Raw genomic sequence first — 13,058 nt, forward strand, 5'->3', positions numbered from 1 at the left:
ATTACAGTTATTTCCTTTTGAAAACTTACAATTTTCATTATTTAAAAAACGCAATCTGATGTTGTCTTCCTTGCCTAACATTAAATATCAAAAGTACTTAAAACTACACGTTTTTATGATCCTTAAACACTAAACAAATAAAAACTCTTAAACTGAAAAAGTTTTCCTATGTTTTTTCATAGGGAGTTACTTTTCAGTGCACTCAAATATGTTGCAAGCATTCACTGCTAGGTGGAGCCTCATTGTCCATTTACATTTGACACGCAATATACATCTTACACCGTTTAAACGACGCTAGGTGTCGCACCGAAAAAGTAGACGCAACTGTGGATTATATTGGATTTGATTGATTGTGGAGTGGATTGAGTGGATTGGATAGAGTCGCAGAACAAATTAAATTGCACTATATGCAAGCGTTGTTTGATTCTCAAACAGAAGTGAGTCTTTTCGTCGTCATTCAACCAAATGTCGATGTCGATGTTTCAGCCAAATGTCGAATTTCGAAATAAAATTGCACTATATGCTAGCGTTGTTCAGTCGTGCTTCAACAGCCCATTTAAGCCCTCTTAAAAGGATTAGACTTTTCATTCTTATATTGAATCATCAGTTTATTTATCTTCTCTCTCCGTTTTTGCATTTTCGTTGCCATTCAACCAAATGTCGATGTCGATGTCCCCTGCACTAGACTTACTCTTCATATTGCTTTTTATCTTTCATTCTAATATATAACGGGTGTTTTTTTTAGAGGTATAGAACTTTAAGTTGGCATTACTGTTCAAGATGGCGACCGATTTAACAGCTGTCAAGTGATTTATTCTCAGTTTGGTTTGGCAATTCGTCATGCGTGCTTACAAAATCCAACTCGTGCAAGAATTGAAACCAAACGATCATCAAGCAAGGCGTAGATTCGTCGAATGGGCCCAAAACGAGATTGCTGTTGTTCCCGATTTTTCATAAGCCTCCAAGATCTTGTGATTTAACACCGCTAGACTACTTTTTGTGGGGCTATGTAAAGTCATTGGTCTATGCGGATAAGCCACAAACGCTAAACCATTTGGAAGACAACATTCGCCGTGTTATTGCCGATATACGGCCAAATGTTGGAAAAAGTCATTGCAAATTGGACGTCCAGATTGGACTACATCCGAGCCAGCCGTGGCGGTCATATGCCAGAAATCATATTTAAAATGTAATGCCACAAGATTATCTTTCATGTCAATAAAATTCATGTCAATCGAATAATCCATCGTTGTTTTATTGCAATTTAAAGTTCTATACCTCTAAAAAAAACACCCTATACATATTTCCATTCAACCAAAAGTCGACGTCGCTAAACGTCGACGAAGTGTGCGATAATTTTACACTACATGCCGTTGTTGTTGGATTCAACCATAAGTGATCTTCAACCGTGGGTTGTACCAGTTCGACTCGTCTAGAACATCGCTTGAATCGTTTCGTTGATAGTAAGCCTTTACCCCTTTTTGGGTTTCTCCCCTGCACTAGGCTTACACTTCATATTGCTTTTTATCTTGTTTTCTAATATACATATACATATTTTGTATAAAAACGAACATCGTGTGTATCCGGTCACAGATTAAGGTCCTCAAGCTTAACCAATTGCTTTCCATCTTTCGTTGTACTATGCTGTGTATATTATTTACCATACTAGAGATAGTTAATACACAAAGCTAAAGGACTGTTCCCTATGCCTCGCTCCAAGAAAGCTTAAAGTGTAGCCAAAGGATGTGGATTCAAATCCCACAAAGGACCCGATTTTTCTTTGCTTCAACTGCCCATTTAAAACCCTCATAGAAACATTAAGCTTTTCATTCTTATATTGAATCATCAGTTTATTCATCTTCACTCCGTTTTTGCATTTTAAATAGTATGAACTACATTTGAATTGTACAATCTAGTTAATAATTAACATTTAGCCCATAATAGTACACAATGATGCGCATGTATTTGCTTTCTACTTTATGCTTTTAGTTCTGCTGGGTTTTTGAGTTTTGTGGGTATTCTGTTATAATTTTGTATTTCGCTTTTGCCTATCAACATTTACATTTACTAATATTTAAAATTGTATTAATTGTATTACACGCGAATCTTTGTCATAGGTCTACGATCTACATATGGATGTTGGCATATTTATGTAACAAAGGGAATTATTTTATAAGCCGAGCTGATCAGATGTGTGCTAACTAATCGCAGAAATTATTACGTATATCATTGCGAACCTTAAGCATAATTTTTACACAAGTTGTATTCTTCTTTAAGGGTTTTCTTTGCTCTTTATAGAAAAAAATGTACAATTACAATTATACCTTCAATTAAATACATTAATTAAGCATTAATTATTACATAATTGTGCTAATTTCTTTTGTTTTCGTTTTCTGTTGCCATTTTCTTGTTTAAATTTTCCTCAATGGCTGCTGGCTAGCAAATATTTTTCCATTTAGTTATCGAACATTTAGTTTACGTTTTACGCTGTTTCTTGTTGTTTATTATCAGTAGAAGTATTATTATTTGTGGGTTTCATTACGTCAAGGTTATTAAAATTAATATGTACAAAGTTGAACCTAATAACTAAACCGGGTTGTTTTGAATTCAATTTAAATTTCCCTTTATTAGTGGCGGGCAAAGATGTTTTTTTCCACTTGCTGCCACTCAGAGAATTTCACAAATTGTAGCATCTAATTATTGGTGATTAATTGGTATTATTTGTATGCTTCGTTTCTATGTGTAATGCATAACTATATATTTGTAGTTATATATCTATGTATATGTATTGTATGTATGTTAGATTAGAAGCGACCAGATTTATCCTGAAACGAGACAAGAAACGAAAAAAAAGTTTAGTAAGTCAGTTTATAATATGAAATCCAAGAGTAAGCATCCCCATATTGAGTAATTCAGCCCCACATCAACACTTCATGAAAGGACAATCACAATGTTCCGACATTGACCAAGACAGCCTCCCTCCCAAGTGGCTAATTTATGCAGGGATTTTTTTTTTTTTTTTTTTTTGGGTCTAATAGCTTTTGACACTTGACAGAAATATTCATAAGCTGGCTGATGGGAGGGAGATAGAACACTCGACACTTGCCCCTTCTGCGAATCTGGCAATTTTTATGCAAATTTCCACAAAGGACAAACTACAAACGGCCAGAATTATGCCATAAAAACGACGGCGCTAAACATTTAAAATAAGATTTTAGCATCAGCGCCTCCAATAAATTCCCTTTTGCTGGCAAATTGCTGTCGCTCGAAGGAAACATAAAAATCAAAGCTTCTCGCTTATCGCTGACAATTTTATTAGTTACAGCTTTAAATTATACTAGTATTGTGTATGTAGATCACGCGCAGCTTTTATGGCCTGCAATTGAATTTTATGCGACACCCGGAGGACCAGAAACTGCGCAAAGAAAGTGTGAAGCCTACTTATGAGCGCTTTATGGCCGCCACTCCTTGGAGGCATTAAATTTTGGTGTGTGACTGTGGCTGAGTGTGTGATTGACTGACTGTATGCCAAGGCCTGGGATTAGATGTGGCACACCACCCCACTCCACCGCACCCCCGCAGCATATTTGCTGTGCCTTTCACGGACGGATTGGAGTAAGTGGAAGCCACCAGGTGTCCTTGTCGCCTCTGCCCTTTACCGGTTACTGCGACCATTTCTTCCGGCTGTCTTGCAGTTTATTACAAAACGCGCTGCCTGTTTGCTTTATGGCTTACACAGAGCAAAATAAATTTTAAATGCCTTTTGCATTAAATACCAGTGCGTATTAATTTTGACTTGTCCTCCTAGCATTGAAAAAGCTGATAAGCTGTAAAAAGTATTCTGAAGTAATCTGTTATCGCACAAATTTATAAATAATTAACTAATAATAACTAATATTGTAGTTAACATTTGGCTGCAAAGTATGTCTCTGTGCACCGTAAGGTGACTGAGTTTGTGGGTGCTGCTGAGGGAGGAGTCCTGGCTCCTGTCACGTCATTATCCTTTGTCCATGCAACAAGTGTTTAAATCGCTCGCAGAGCTTTATTTGTTTGAGCGTGCGTGCGAGTGTGTCTTTGTGTGCGTGTGTGTGTGTGTGCGTGGGTGAGGGTCCTTAAGGACCTAAAGCAGCTTGTACACAAGCCCTTCTCGCTCGCTTCCTGGCAATTGTTTTCCCTTCTTTGGGTCGGGGTGAAATGCCATGGAAAGCGACCTCCGCATCGTGTTGAGTTAAGTGAGTGTAAATGCGGTTTGTTGCCACAAGGACCTTTCCGAACAGGTCCTTCTGTTCACTGCGTGTGTGTGTGTGTGTGTGTGTGTGAGAGTCGGAAAGTGTATGTCTGGCCTCGCTTATCATTGTGGCCGCTGTTGGCAGCTTAAATGTTATTAAATTGCTGACAATTTGTATTATGAAGTGCCGAAGAGCGCGTTCGTTTCCCCATGCTGACAAATTGATTTCCCTCTGCCGCCAGGATAATGAAATTTTCATTTGAATTCCAATGCCGATGCCGATGCAAGGGCGAAATTTAACTTCTGCCTTTTTTCCCGGCACTTGGACAATTAGTTCTGACACTTCTGCGCGAGCCGGCCAAACCTGTCCAAAGTTTGCCAAACAATCTGCGGGGATTAGCTCCCGCCGGACAAATCCTGTCGCTAATTCAATTTATTCAAACCTCCCAGCTTCGCGGCCACCCGCAGGGAATTTATTAATGATGCACTGGCATTAAAATTTAATCAAATGTGGCATGGAAAAAAGTTTTCGCTCTCTGAATAATTTAGCGAGTTGCGGACAAGTTTCAACACCTAAGCGAAAGTTGTGGTCCTCTTGAAGGTCCTGTGGCTGTCGCCTCTCGAATCCTGTTGCCACGGCACTTCACATAGGCCGCGGCAACGAAGCCGCACATTTTTTCCCATTTTTCTGCTCCTTTGGCTTTTTTCGTGTTTCCTTCTTTTTGTCAACTAATAAATTGCCTGAAAATGCCTTTGTGTTTCACGCGCGGTTTCACCAGGGCAACCAACCTGCACCCCCGTTAAATATGCACTGAAAAAATTGTCTATCAAATGTAGATTAAGATTTCTTTATCTTTTAACTTGGCAAACTCGAATAGTATTTAAATGGGATTTCGGCATATCATTTAAAACTTTTTTCATTATATAAACACTTTAAACACAATTGCGAAATATAGATAAATAAATCATAAATTTATTTTAAACAATAATAATAAAAAAATCGAAAAATATTAAAATAACTTTTGCGTTTATTTTTGATTTTGGATTTTTAAGAGTGCATACGAAGCACAGAAGGTTGGGGGCATGCCCACCGGTGGCGCAACCATCTGCAGCCATAATTTGAGTGTGACTTTATTATGTGTCAAGTCAGTCAATCTGCGGACGATGATGTGATTTCCCCATCTCCACCCAGACCAAGTTCCCCATCTCATTTTACAACATTTCAGCGTTTTATAGGCGAACTCCTGGGCAGATGTTGCGGCAAGTTATTGAGTGGCATGTGTCGTTGCTGGCTAATAAGAGCGCGGAGAAGCAGCCGCCGCTTAAAGTTATATTTTATTTTGAGGAATATATAATTCATTTAATAAAATATGAATTCAGCCTACAAGCGAGCGCACCGCTTGCAGGCAACTTTAAGGTATTAGCATAATCAGAAAAGAACTTCTAGCTGCTGTCAGTTGGGTGAATTATGAAAAGTGAAAGAAATGGAAATCCGCTGCTGATGCTGTTGCAATTCAAATTATTCACTCAAATGAAGCGGAGGCGGTAAAGAAAAAACCCCCGGCAAACACAAAAGTTTGCACTTGGCATAAATTTCGAAATCATTTCTACTTGGTTTTTTTTTTCATCGCTCTCCTCTCCAAGTTGGCAATTTTATTTTATTAGCACGTCATGCGATTGGCGCCAAACTTGACAAAGTTACAACTTTGTCCTTTGGCAAGTTGGTCCTTCTTTCTTTTGGCATTTCTTTTCTCTTTTTCTGGTCGTTTTGCCGTTTTCTAATTGTTGGCTTACAGCACAACTTAGTGTGGAATTCAATTTGTGTGTGGCTACGCACAGGACAAAGGTTTTTCCGAGGACCTTTTTTTTTGCTCGATGAAGTTCGGCACAAAGCAAAAATGCGCGGTGACAGTCGCCAGTCGTGACATTGAAATAGAAAGGAACGTAAGAATGGGTAGAACGCTGAAAGAATGTTAAGTAGTATCACAAATTACTGGATCAGATATGAGAGTAATTGAGATACCAGATAAAGTTCTTTCAGTGGAAAGCGACTTAAAAGAGTAGACAAATCAAAGGTTTAAGGTATTACGAAAAAAATAGATGCTAGTGGAGAAAGTTTTGTAACGAAGTAGACATACAAAAATGTAAAAAAATCGTATATAAAATATTCAACAAATCTTATTGTTTACAATTAATTCAAAAAAAGGCTAACATATGTCAAGCCATGTATTTATTATTTACACCTTCAAATGCCCGTATTTGGCATCAAAGCCTGTCGAAACTCTGTTTTAAATCTCTGTCATTAAACAACCTCACCTCACCCATCTCAAAGTACCACCTGCCAGGTCATCGTAATTTTTCAATATTAGCAGCGTTTAACACGCTTGATTTGAGTCGCACCCACACCGCTCTCATCGCCCACCTGGCCACTTGGCCCTCAGGTGGATTGAGTCGAGAAATCGAGGGACTTGGCAGTTGGGTCAGATATCGGTGGCATGCATAAGTCACCCTAAGGACGTAATTAATTTTTCAGCATTTGCTTTCGGACGCTAGTCCTGGCCCCCGGTTCCAAAAAGGACATCGCGGCAAATCGAGGGAGTTGCCTTGACGAATTTGCGCCGCGGTTTGCATGCGCTGAGATGCCTCCAGGCTATTTTCCCTTGGCTTCCCTTGGCCACGCTTGGCCAGTCAAATTAGCGCGGAAACGGAAACGGGGAAAAGGACACTTGGAGCCACGTATCCTTCGTGCTGGCCTGCCAAGGTAGCAAAGTGGCTCTTACATATTTTATGGCTTAGGTAAATTGACTTAATTTGCCATAATTTGAGTGAGCTCCGCGCGCGGCAACCTCTCACTTTAAAAGCACCCAAATTGAAAAGGACTTAAAGCAATTCTTCTTCACTCGATTTTATACTTTGTTTGTTGCTCTCCTGACAATGTATTATGATAATTGAACGCGTGTAATTGCCCTCAAGGAGCAAGCAAAAAAAAAAGAAAAGAAAAACGGACACATAATAAGTACAAATTCCACGGCAGCAAAAAAGCAATACACCAAATGAATGAAGTGGGTGTCCATAAAAGATTCATGGATGGAAGTGAAGTCAAGTGAAGACGATTTGTATATAAACAGGACACGAAATCGCTGTAAAAAAAATGCCAGAAATAAAAGAGACTGAAAATCTCGCAGAAAATGGGGGAGTGGCTCCGGTCTGAGCCACTTTTTCACATTTTACATATTCATAAAATGTACGCCGTGAAATGACATTATTAACATAATTTATGCTGTCACATTGAATGCCTTTTAAGGACGATGATGTTAATTGAAACCGAACGATGCGGTAAACATTACAAACTGTTGATAGTTTAGGTTTTTTTAGCTTCAAATGAAACTGATAATAAACTAATAATTGAAACTATTAAAATTTTGGGAATCCTAACACGATGCATTCCGTATTATATTTAATATATATCTTATATTATGTGTAGTAAACTTACTTTGTAAACTTTTAGTGGCGGTCCAGCTGCGGCTCCTGCTTTCTGCTCACTGATCCTGCAGCTGCTGCATACCCGATAAAGACACCGACTCCGGTTTCGCAACCGCATCCACATCCACATCCACATCCACATGCGAATCTGAATCCGTTTCCAGTTTCCCATCCATCTGAGGCTGCTTACAACTCTTTACACTATGGTTTTTAGAATTAGCGTTTAAAGCGTTCCAATGGCGACACAAACAACACACACGCACACACACAACAACAACGACTACCGGCTAACGATCGTCCTTGGGATTGCGCTTGGATTCGACCAAGATCTAGTGGACCCAGGAGGGTGGCGAGGTCACCACACTTGGCTGCGAGTACTGCACCCGGGCATTCAGATTGCTGCTGGCCGTTTGTGTTGCCAGTTCCAGGCTGCTGCTGCTGTTGTTGTTATTGTTCAGCAGCAACTGTTGCTGATGTTGCTGGTGTGGCTGCTGTTGCTGCTGCGCCTGCTGCTGTAGCTGCGCCTGCTGCTGTTGCTGTTGCAGCTGCGCCTGCAGCTGATTCAGATTGAGACTGCTGCCGGAATTGCTGCTTATGTTGCTTATGTTGCTTATGTTGCTGAGGTTGCTGAGGTTGCTAATGTTGCTAATGTTGCTTATGTTGCTGATGCTCAGGGGCCCACTGCTGCTGTTGACCAGGTTCGTGTTGACCGTGGCCAGCGGGATATTGATGTCCAGCAGTCCACCGTAGCTCATCTCCTGCTGCAGCAGCTGTTGGATTATATACACGGTATTACAATATTTGATGATCTAACAACTTAACCACTTACCTCCTCGACATTGCACTCGAGATTCCCCACGGGAAAGTTCTCCAGATTAAATTCGTCTATCGGCTGCGCCTCGTTGTTCAGCACCTCCAGGCATTGTCCTATCAAAGTAGAGGCGCAGTTATTATCTAGCATATCGCATCGATACAGGTGGAGTTTCATAGACGGCGGACGGTTAGAGGGAAGATAAGCAGGATAGTATGGTACAGATAAGAAGTGTGAAAATATCGCTGGGGCACATCATCATCATCATCATTACCTTCCAAGCTGGCGGACAGTTGTTGCTGTTGCTGCTGCTGCTGCTGCTGCTGTTGCTGCACCATCAGTGCGGCAGTGTCCGCCGGACCATCGAGCACCACGTTGCTGTACGTGTTCAGGGAGTCCGAGGAGGGCTCGCTGTTTGGATAGGCGGGCGACATTGTTGTGGTTACTGAGTTCGGCGAGAGACCCTGCCAAATAGAGTATGATATACGTTTAAGTTAGCAAAGTGATCCTTTGGAGGACTCCGCTTCCAGCCTCTACTCACATCTCTTGCATTGTGCATGCAGCTGCAGTTGAGGGACCGGTGCAGCAGGCACTGCGACTGCGGCTGCAGCGTGTTGTAGCCGGGGGCGGGGCCGTTGAGGGCGTAGGGCGACTGCTGCTGCTGCGCCTGCTGATGCTGCGGCGGCTGGTAGGGCGGGGGCGGGGGCTGCGAGGGGAGGCCCGAGGCGGCACTGAACCTGCTCCAACCGTACGATCGTTGGGTGGCAAGAACGAGAAGAGAAGGTGACTTTATAGATCGGTTTTACATACATCAAGGGGGAAACGTGCAAAGCTCAAGCTTCTTTTGGTTTTGGTTTTGGTATTTCTATTCGGCATGCAATAAATGATAGTAAACAACAAAAATGCTTGGTAGGACCGGGAGTTGTGTGACATATGTATATATATGGACACTTAAACTTAAACAAACTGAGGTAAACAGCCATCGAGAACTGACCCTTGCTGCTGCTGCTGGGTGCACAGCGTCAGCTCATCCGCTACAGAGCACGTGAGCTCCTCGAGCGCCTGGGCGTGGGCCTGCGTCATCGTCGTGTTCTGGTAGTCGACGGGGAATCCCCAGTCGGGCTCGAGATCCTGCGCCCTAATGGGACTCAGGCGTCCGCAGGAACTGGCATTGGATGAGGCGCGTTGCCGGAAATCGGGCGACAACTGGAAGCCACCGCCACTTTGTCATCGCAGGTAAAAATAAAAATGGATAAACAAGAGAAAAACCAATAAATAAAAAGGTAATAAAAAACGCATGTAAATCATATTAAATAATCGTAGAACAAACTTATAGACAAGACTATAGAGTCGGCACAAGTGAAATGGGATCAAGAAGTCTCGGGTGCTATAATATCTCTCAAAAAAAAAAACAAAAGTATCTGCAGATCATGCTCTACAAGCGCTAGCTTAGGCAACTAAACTAGATATATTTTTTAAATTAATTATAAAAATCGTAAGATCCTATAATCTTTAAATACATCATGCTAGAGTTCCTCATAACGGAAATTAATAAAAGCATTTTTAAAAAGCTTTCTATATTTTGTTTTGAATGCCTAAAATTCAGGTTTCTAATCGTTTTTGGTTTGGTTGAAAGAAAATATAATAAGAAATGTCTACGAAGATATAACATATATCTATATAAGTTATATTACGTGTAGGTAACGCACTAAGAATGAAAAATGCTAAGCAATTAACTAGTTCTATTAGTTTCAAATTCTCTACCCTCTGCGCATCGCAGTTGATAGTTACCTGTGGAGCGGACTCTCGGGAAAGTGGTCCAGCCCCTCGCTGACGCTGCTGCTGGGCGAGGGCGTGGCATCGTTCAGGCCCACCACGCCGGCCTGACGCAGTGCCTCCACCCGCTTCTTGGCCCTGCCGCGCCGCTTCTCGTACCGGGACGTCTCCATGGAAGCGGCACGGCGGCGCACGGACTTGCCGGGCTTGGCCTCCGGGTTCAGCATCCACCAGGAGGACTTGCCGGTGCCCTCGTTTTGAACCCTCATAAAGCGGTTGTGCAGCGACAGATTGTGACGTATGGAGTTCTGTAACGAGATGGCAGGGAAACACATGACTTTTATATTTTGCAAAAACCAAAAAAAAAAAAAAAAAATGTTAAAGAATTGCAAAATTTGCGAATCCTTGGGACTCATTGCGCTGATGTAACGATTTGTAAGCAATTGCTTCTTGTGTGGAATGGGAAGGACAAGGCGCTGCGCTTCCTTTTCGCCGGGCTTGTGTGCCATTCAATTGTCTGTCGACATTTTTATGGCTCGCAGAAGCAGAACGAACGTATATCCTCCACTCTCTAATTGGAAGATGTCTTCACCAGACCTCGTCGCCTGTCGCCAACGCCATCGCCATCGCCATCGCCATCGCCATCGTCGCTGTCAATTCATATTTTCCAACAATTGTCATAAATAACCGCGTGTAAGCAGCGTAATGACAGCGAATCGACATCGTCTACACAACCCAATACCAATACCCCGATTTTGCCCACATCAAATAACTCCCAATCCTGTCTAGGTGGAAAAAAACGACAATTACATGTCATGGTAGTGCTTAAAAAAACAAAAACAAAGAGACTAACCGCCAGAAACAAATAGAATCAAACACGTTTAGTGCGGATTTGTCATCAGCTGTATTTCCTTTTTGAGCGCGGGTGTACATTGTACACATAGGTATCGGGATGACTAAAATTAGGATGGGACCTCTGGCAGCCAGGCTAAATGGAGCATTACAAACTAAACTAACTGGTGAAGGCAACTTGCCGCAGATTCCAGCCACCCAAAAATCCGCAGCACACACAGCGAAAATTTTAGAAATAAATCGTACAAAGGTAGGCACAGAAAAAGGTGCCAAATTTAATGATTTATTTAAAGAAAAACAAAAAAGCAGTAGCATAACATGGATTTAAAAGCGCTTTTATCAATCGAAAATAATAGGAATAATATCTACTTTATATTTCTTTTAGAAATCGATTTATATATCTAAGCTTTACTGAGTTAATGACTTAAATTGTTATAATTATACTAAATACATGTATGAACTGAATCAAGTTCTATACACAAAACTAAATGATTTTACTTTATTTACGAACCCAGTTTATACGAGCATACCCTCTTTTAAGTGAAAGAATAATGCTTTAATAATTTTTCTTGGTGGATCCACCCCGCTGATCCCTTCAAAAGGACACCGAAAAAGCGATTGCGACGCGTCGCGACTCCAGGCGGCACATTGGCGCCATTTATCACCGTTGCCAGGACATGTGAGTGGGCGGTGGGACATTAGGGGGCGGATGGGGGAGTTTTGGGGTCTGTCAGACGCCCGCCTGACGACGAAACCTGTTTGCAGACAGGAGCAACAGCCCCCAACTCCATGGACCTTCTAATACTTTTCTGGATTTGCTTTACTATTTTCACCGATTTTTTTTTTCGTTTTATTTGCGAAAACTTTTACTTGGCGTCAGTGGAAGCTGCTTCTCTGTTGCGTCCGTCGTCCTGTAAGTCCTGTAATGACATTTTTGGTTTGGTTTTGGCCCCCACATCTAATTTTACCCCCTTCGCATAAAGTTATCATTTTTATTTAAATGTTTAAGTGCGCCGCCAGCGAAGGCGTCTCTGCCATTTCCCATTTCCCATTTCATATTTCCCCCGCTCCAAGTTGGCGTGTTCAAACATTTTCTTTTTCTTGGCAAACGTTCTGATTATGCTAATGGCCAGATTGCGGAATTATCCAACCAACTTCCGCCCAGGAACAGGATGTCTTCGGTTGTGTGGGTGGGTGAGTAATGAGAAATTATTTCTGGTATGGAAATCGTAAAGCCATTTATTTCGATTTTAGAGGAAGGTGTATCTAATCAAACTTTTATTTATCCGATTTTAGAATTTAGAATTGAATTTTTTTTTCATGTTTTTAAACTATTGCTTTATGAATTCGCAAAAGTAATCACTTAGTTCTGGCAGAAACGCCAAAACTTAAAGACTAATTCAAAGAGGGTTGTGCTTTAGGCATTCCAACTCAAGGCCATTAAATCAAGGCGAAATGAAAACAAATGGCATTCATAATTTATGGCACACACTTCATTGAATATTCATAAACTTAAATCTCGGCCAGAGAAAAAAGCCTAAAGAACGCGAGAGCATTCAGAACATTCTAACATTCAGAACACATCTAACTAATTGGGCCTATTAAATCGAGGGAGATATATACGCAGCTCGGCGACAGCGGCCACATGCCGACCAGATATACAGACTATATAGTAGTAGTGGCAGTGATTACCAAGGAGCTGCATCATGTGCTGGAAAAACTACACTCAAAGAAATACATTTTCCAAAGGGATCAGTGCTGCAAAGTGCCTTTAAAACTGCAGTTCAAAGTTGAGATCTAAGAAACAAGCCTTTTAAGATGAACAGAATTGCATAAAGTTTGAAGAATGTTTATTTTCTCCCCACATTTCTGTCAGTGTATATACACATATGTACATACATATGTAGG

At 41.2% G+C, this 13,058-nt stretch overlaps 1 protein-coding gene across 2 annotated transcripts in view; it reads right to left on the reverse strand.

Annotated features, from left to right (window-relative positions):
* Window positions 1–1,817: 1,817 nt before the first annotated feature.
* The window catches only part of LOC120451105 (forkhead box protein O), a 31,879-nt gene continuing 20,638 nt past the window's right edge, over window positions 1,818–13,058 (reverse strand). The window contains exons 5-11 of one of the 2 annotated variants that reach the window (XM_039634513.2): window positions 10,314–10,606; window positions 9,517–9,744; window positions 9,064–9,259; window positions 8,797–8,986; window positions 8,541–8,638; window positions 7,722–8,481; window positions 1,818–2,825 (exon numbers count right to left, since the gene is read on the reverse strand). In XM_039634513.2, coding sequence (XP_039490447.1) covers window positions 8,041–8,481; window positions 8,541–8,638; window positions 8,797–8,986; window positions 9,064–9,259; window positions 9,517–9,744; window positions 10,314–10,606 — 1,446 coding nt within the window. In that variant the 3' untranslated portion in view covers window positions 1,818–2,825; window positions 7,722–8,040. Of the gene's footprint in view, window positions 2,826–7,721; window positions 8,482–8,540; window positions 8,666–8,796; window positions 8,987–9,063; window positions 9,260–9,516; window positions 9,745–10,313; window positions 10,607–13,058 lie in introns of both variants that reach the window. The other variant, XM_039634512.2, reaches the window with a different exon arrangement.

The sequence above is a fragment of the Drosophila santomea genome, chromosome 3R (assembly GCF_016746245.2).
Source record: "Drosophila santomea strain STO CAGO 1482 chromosome 3R, Prin_Dsan_1.1, whole genome shotgun sequence".
Lineage (NCBI taxonomy): Eukaryota > Metazoa > Arthropoda > Insecta > Diptera > Drosophilidae > Drosophila > Drosophila santomea.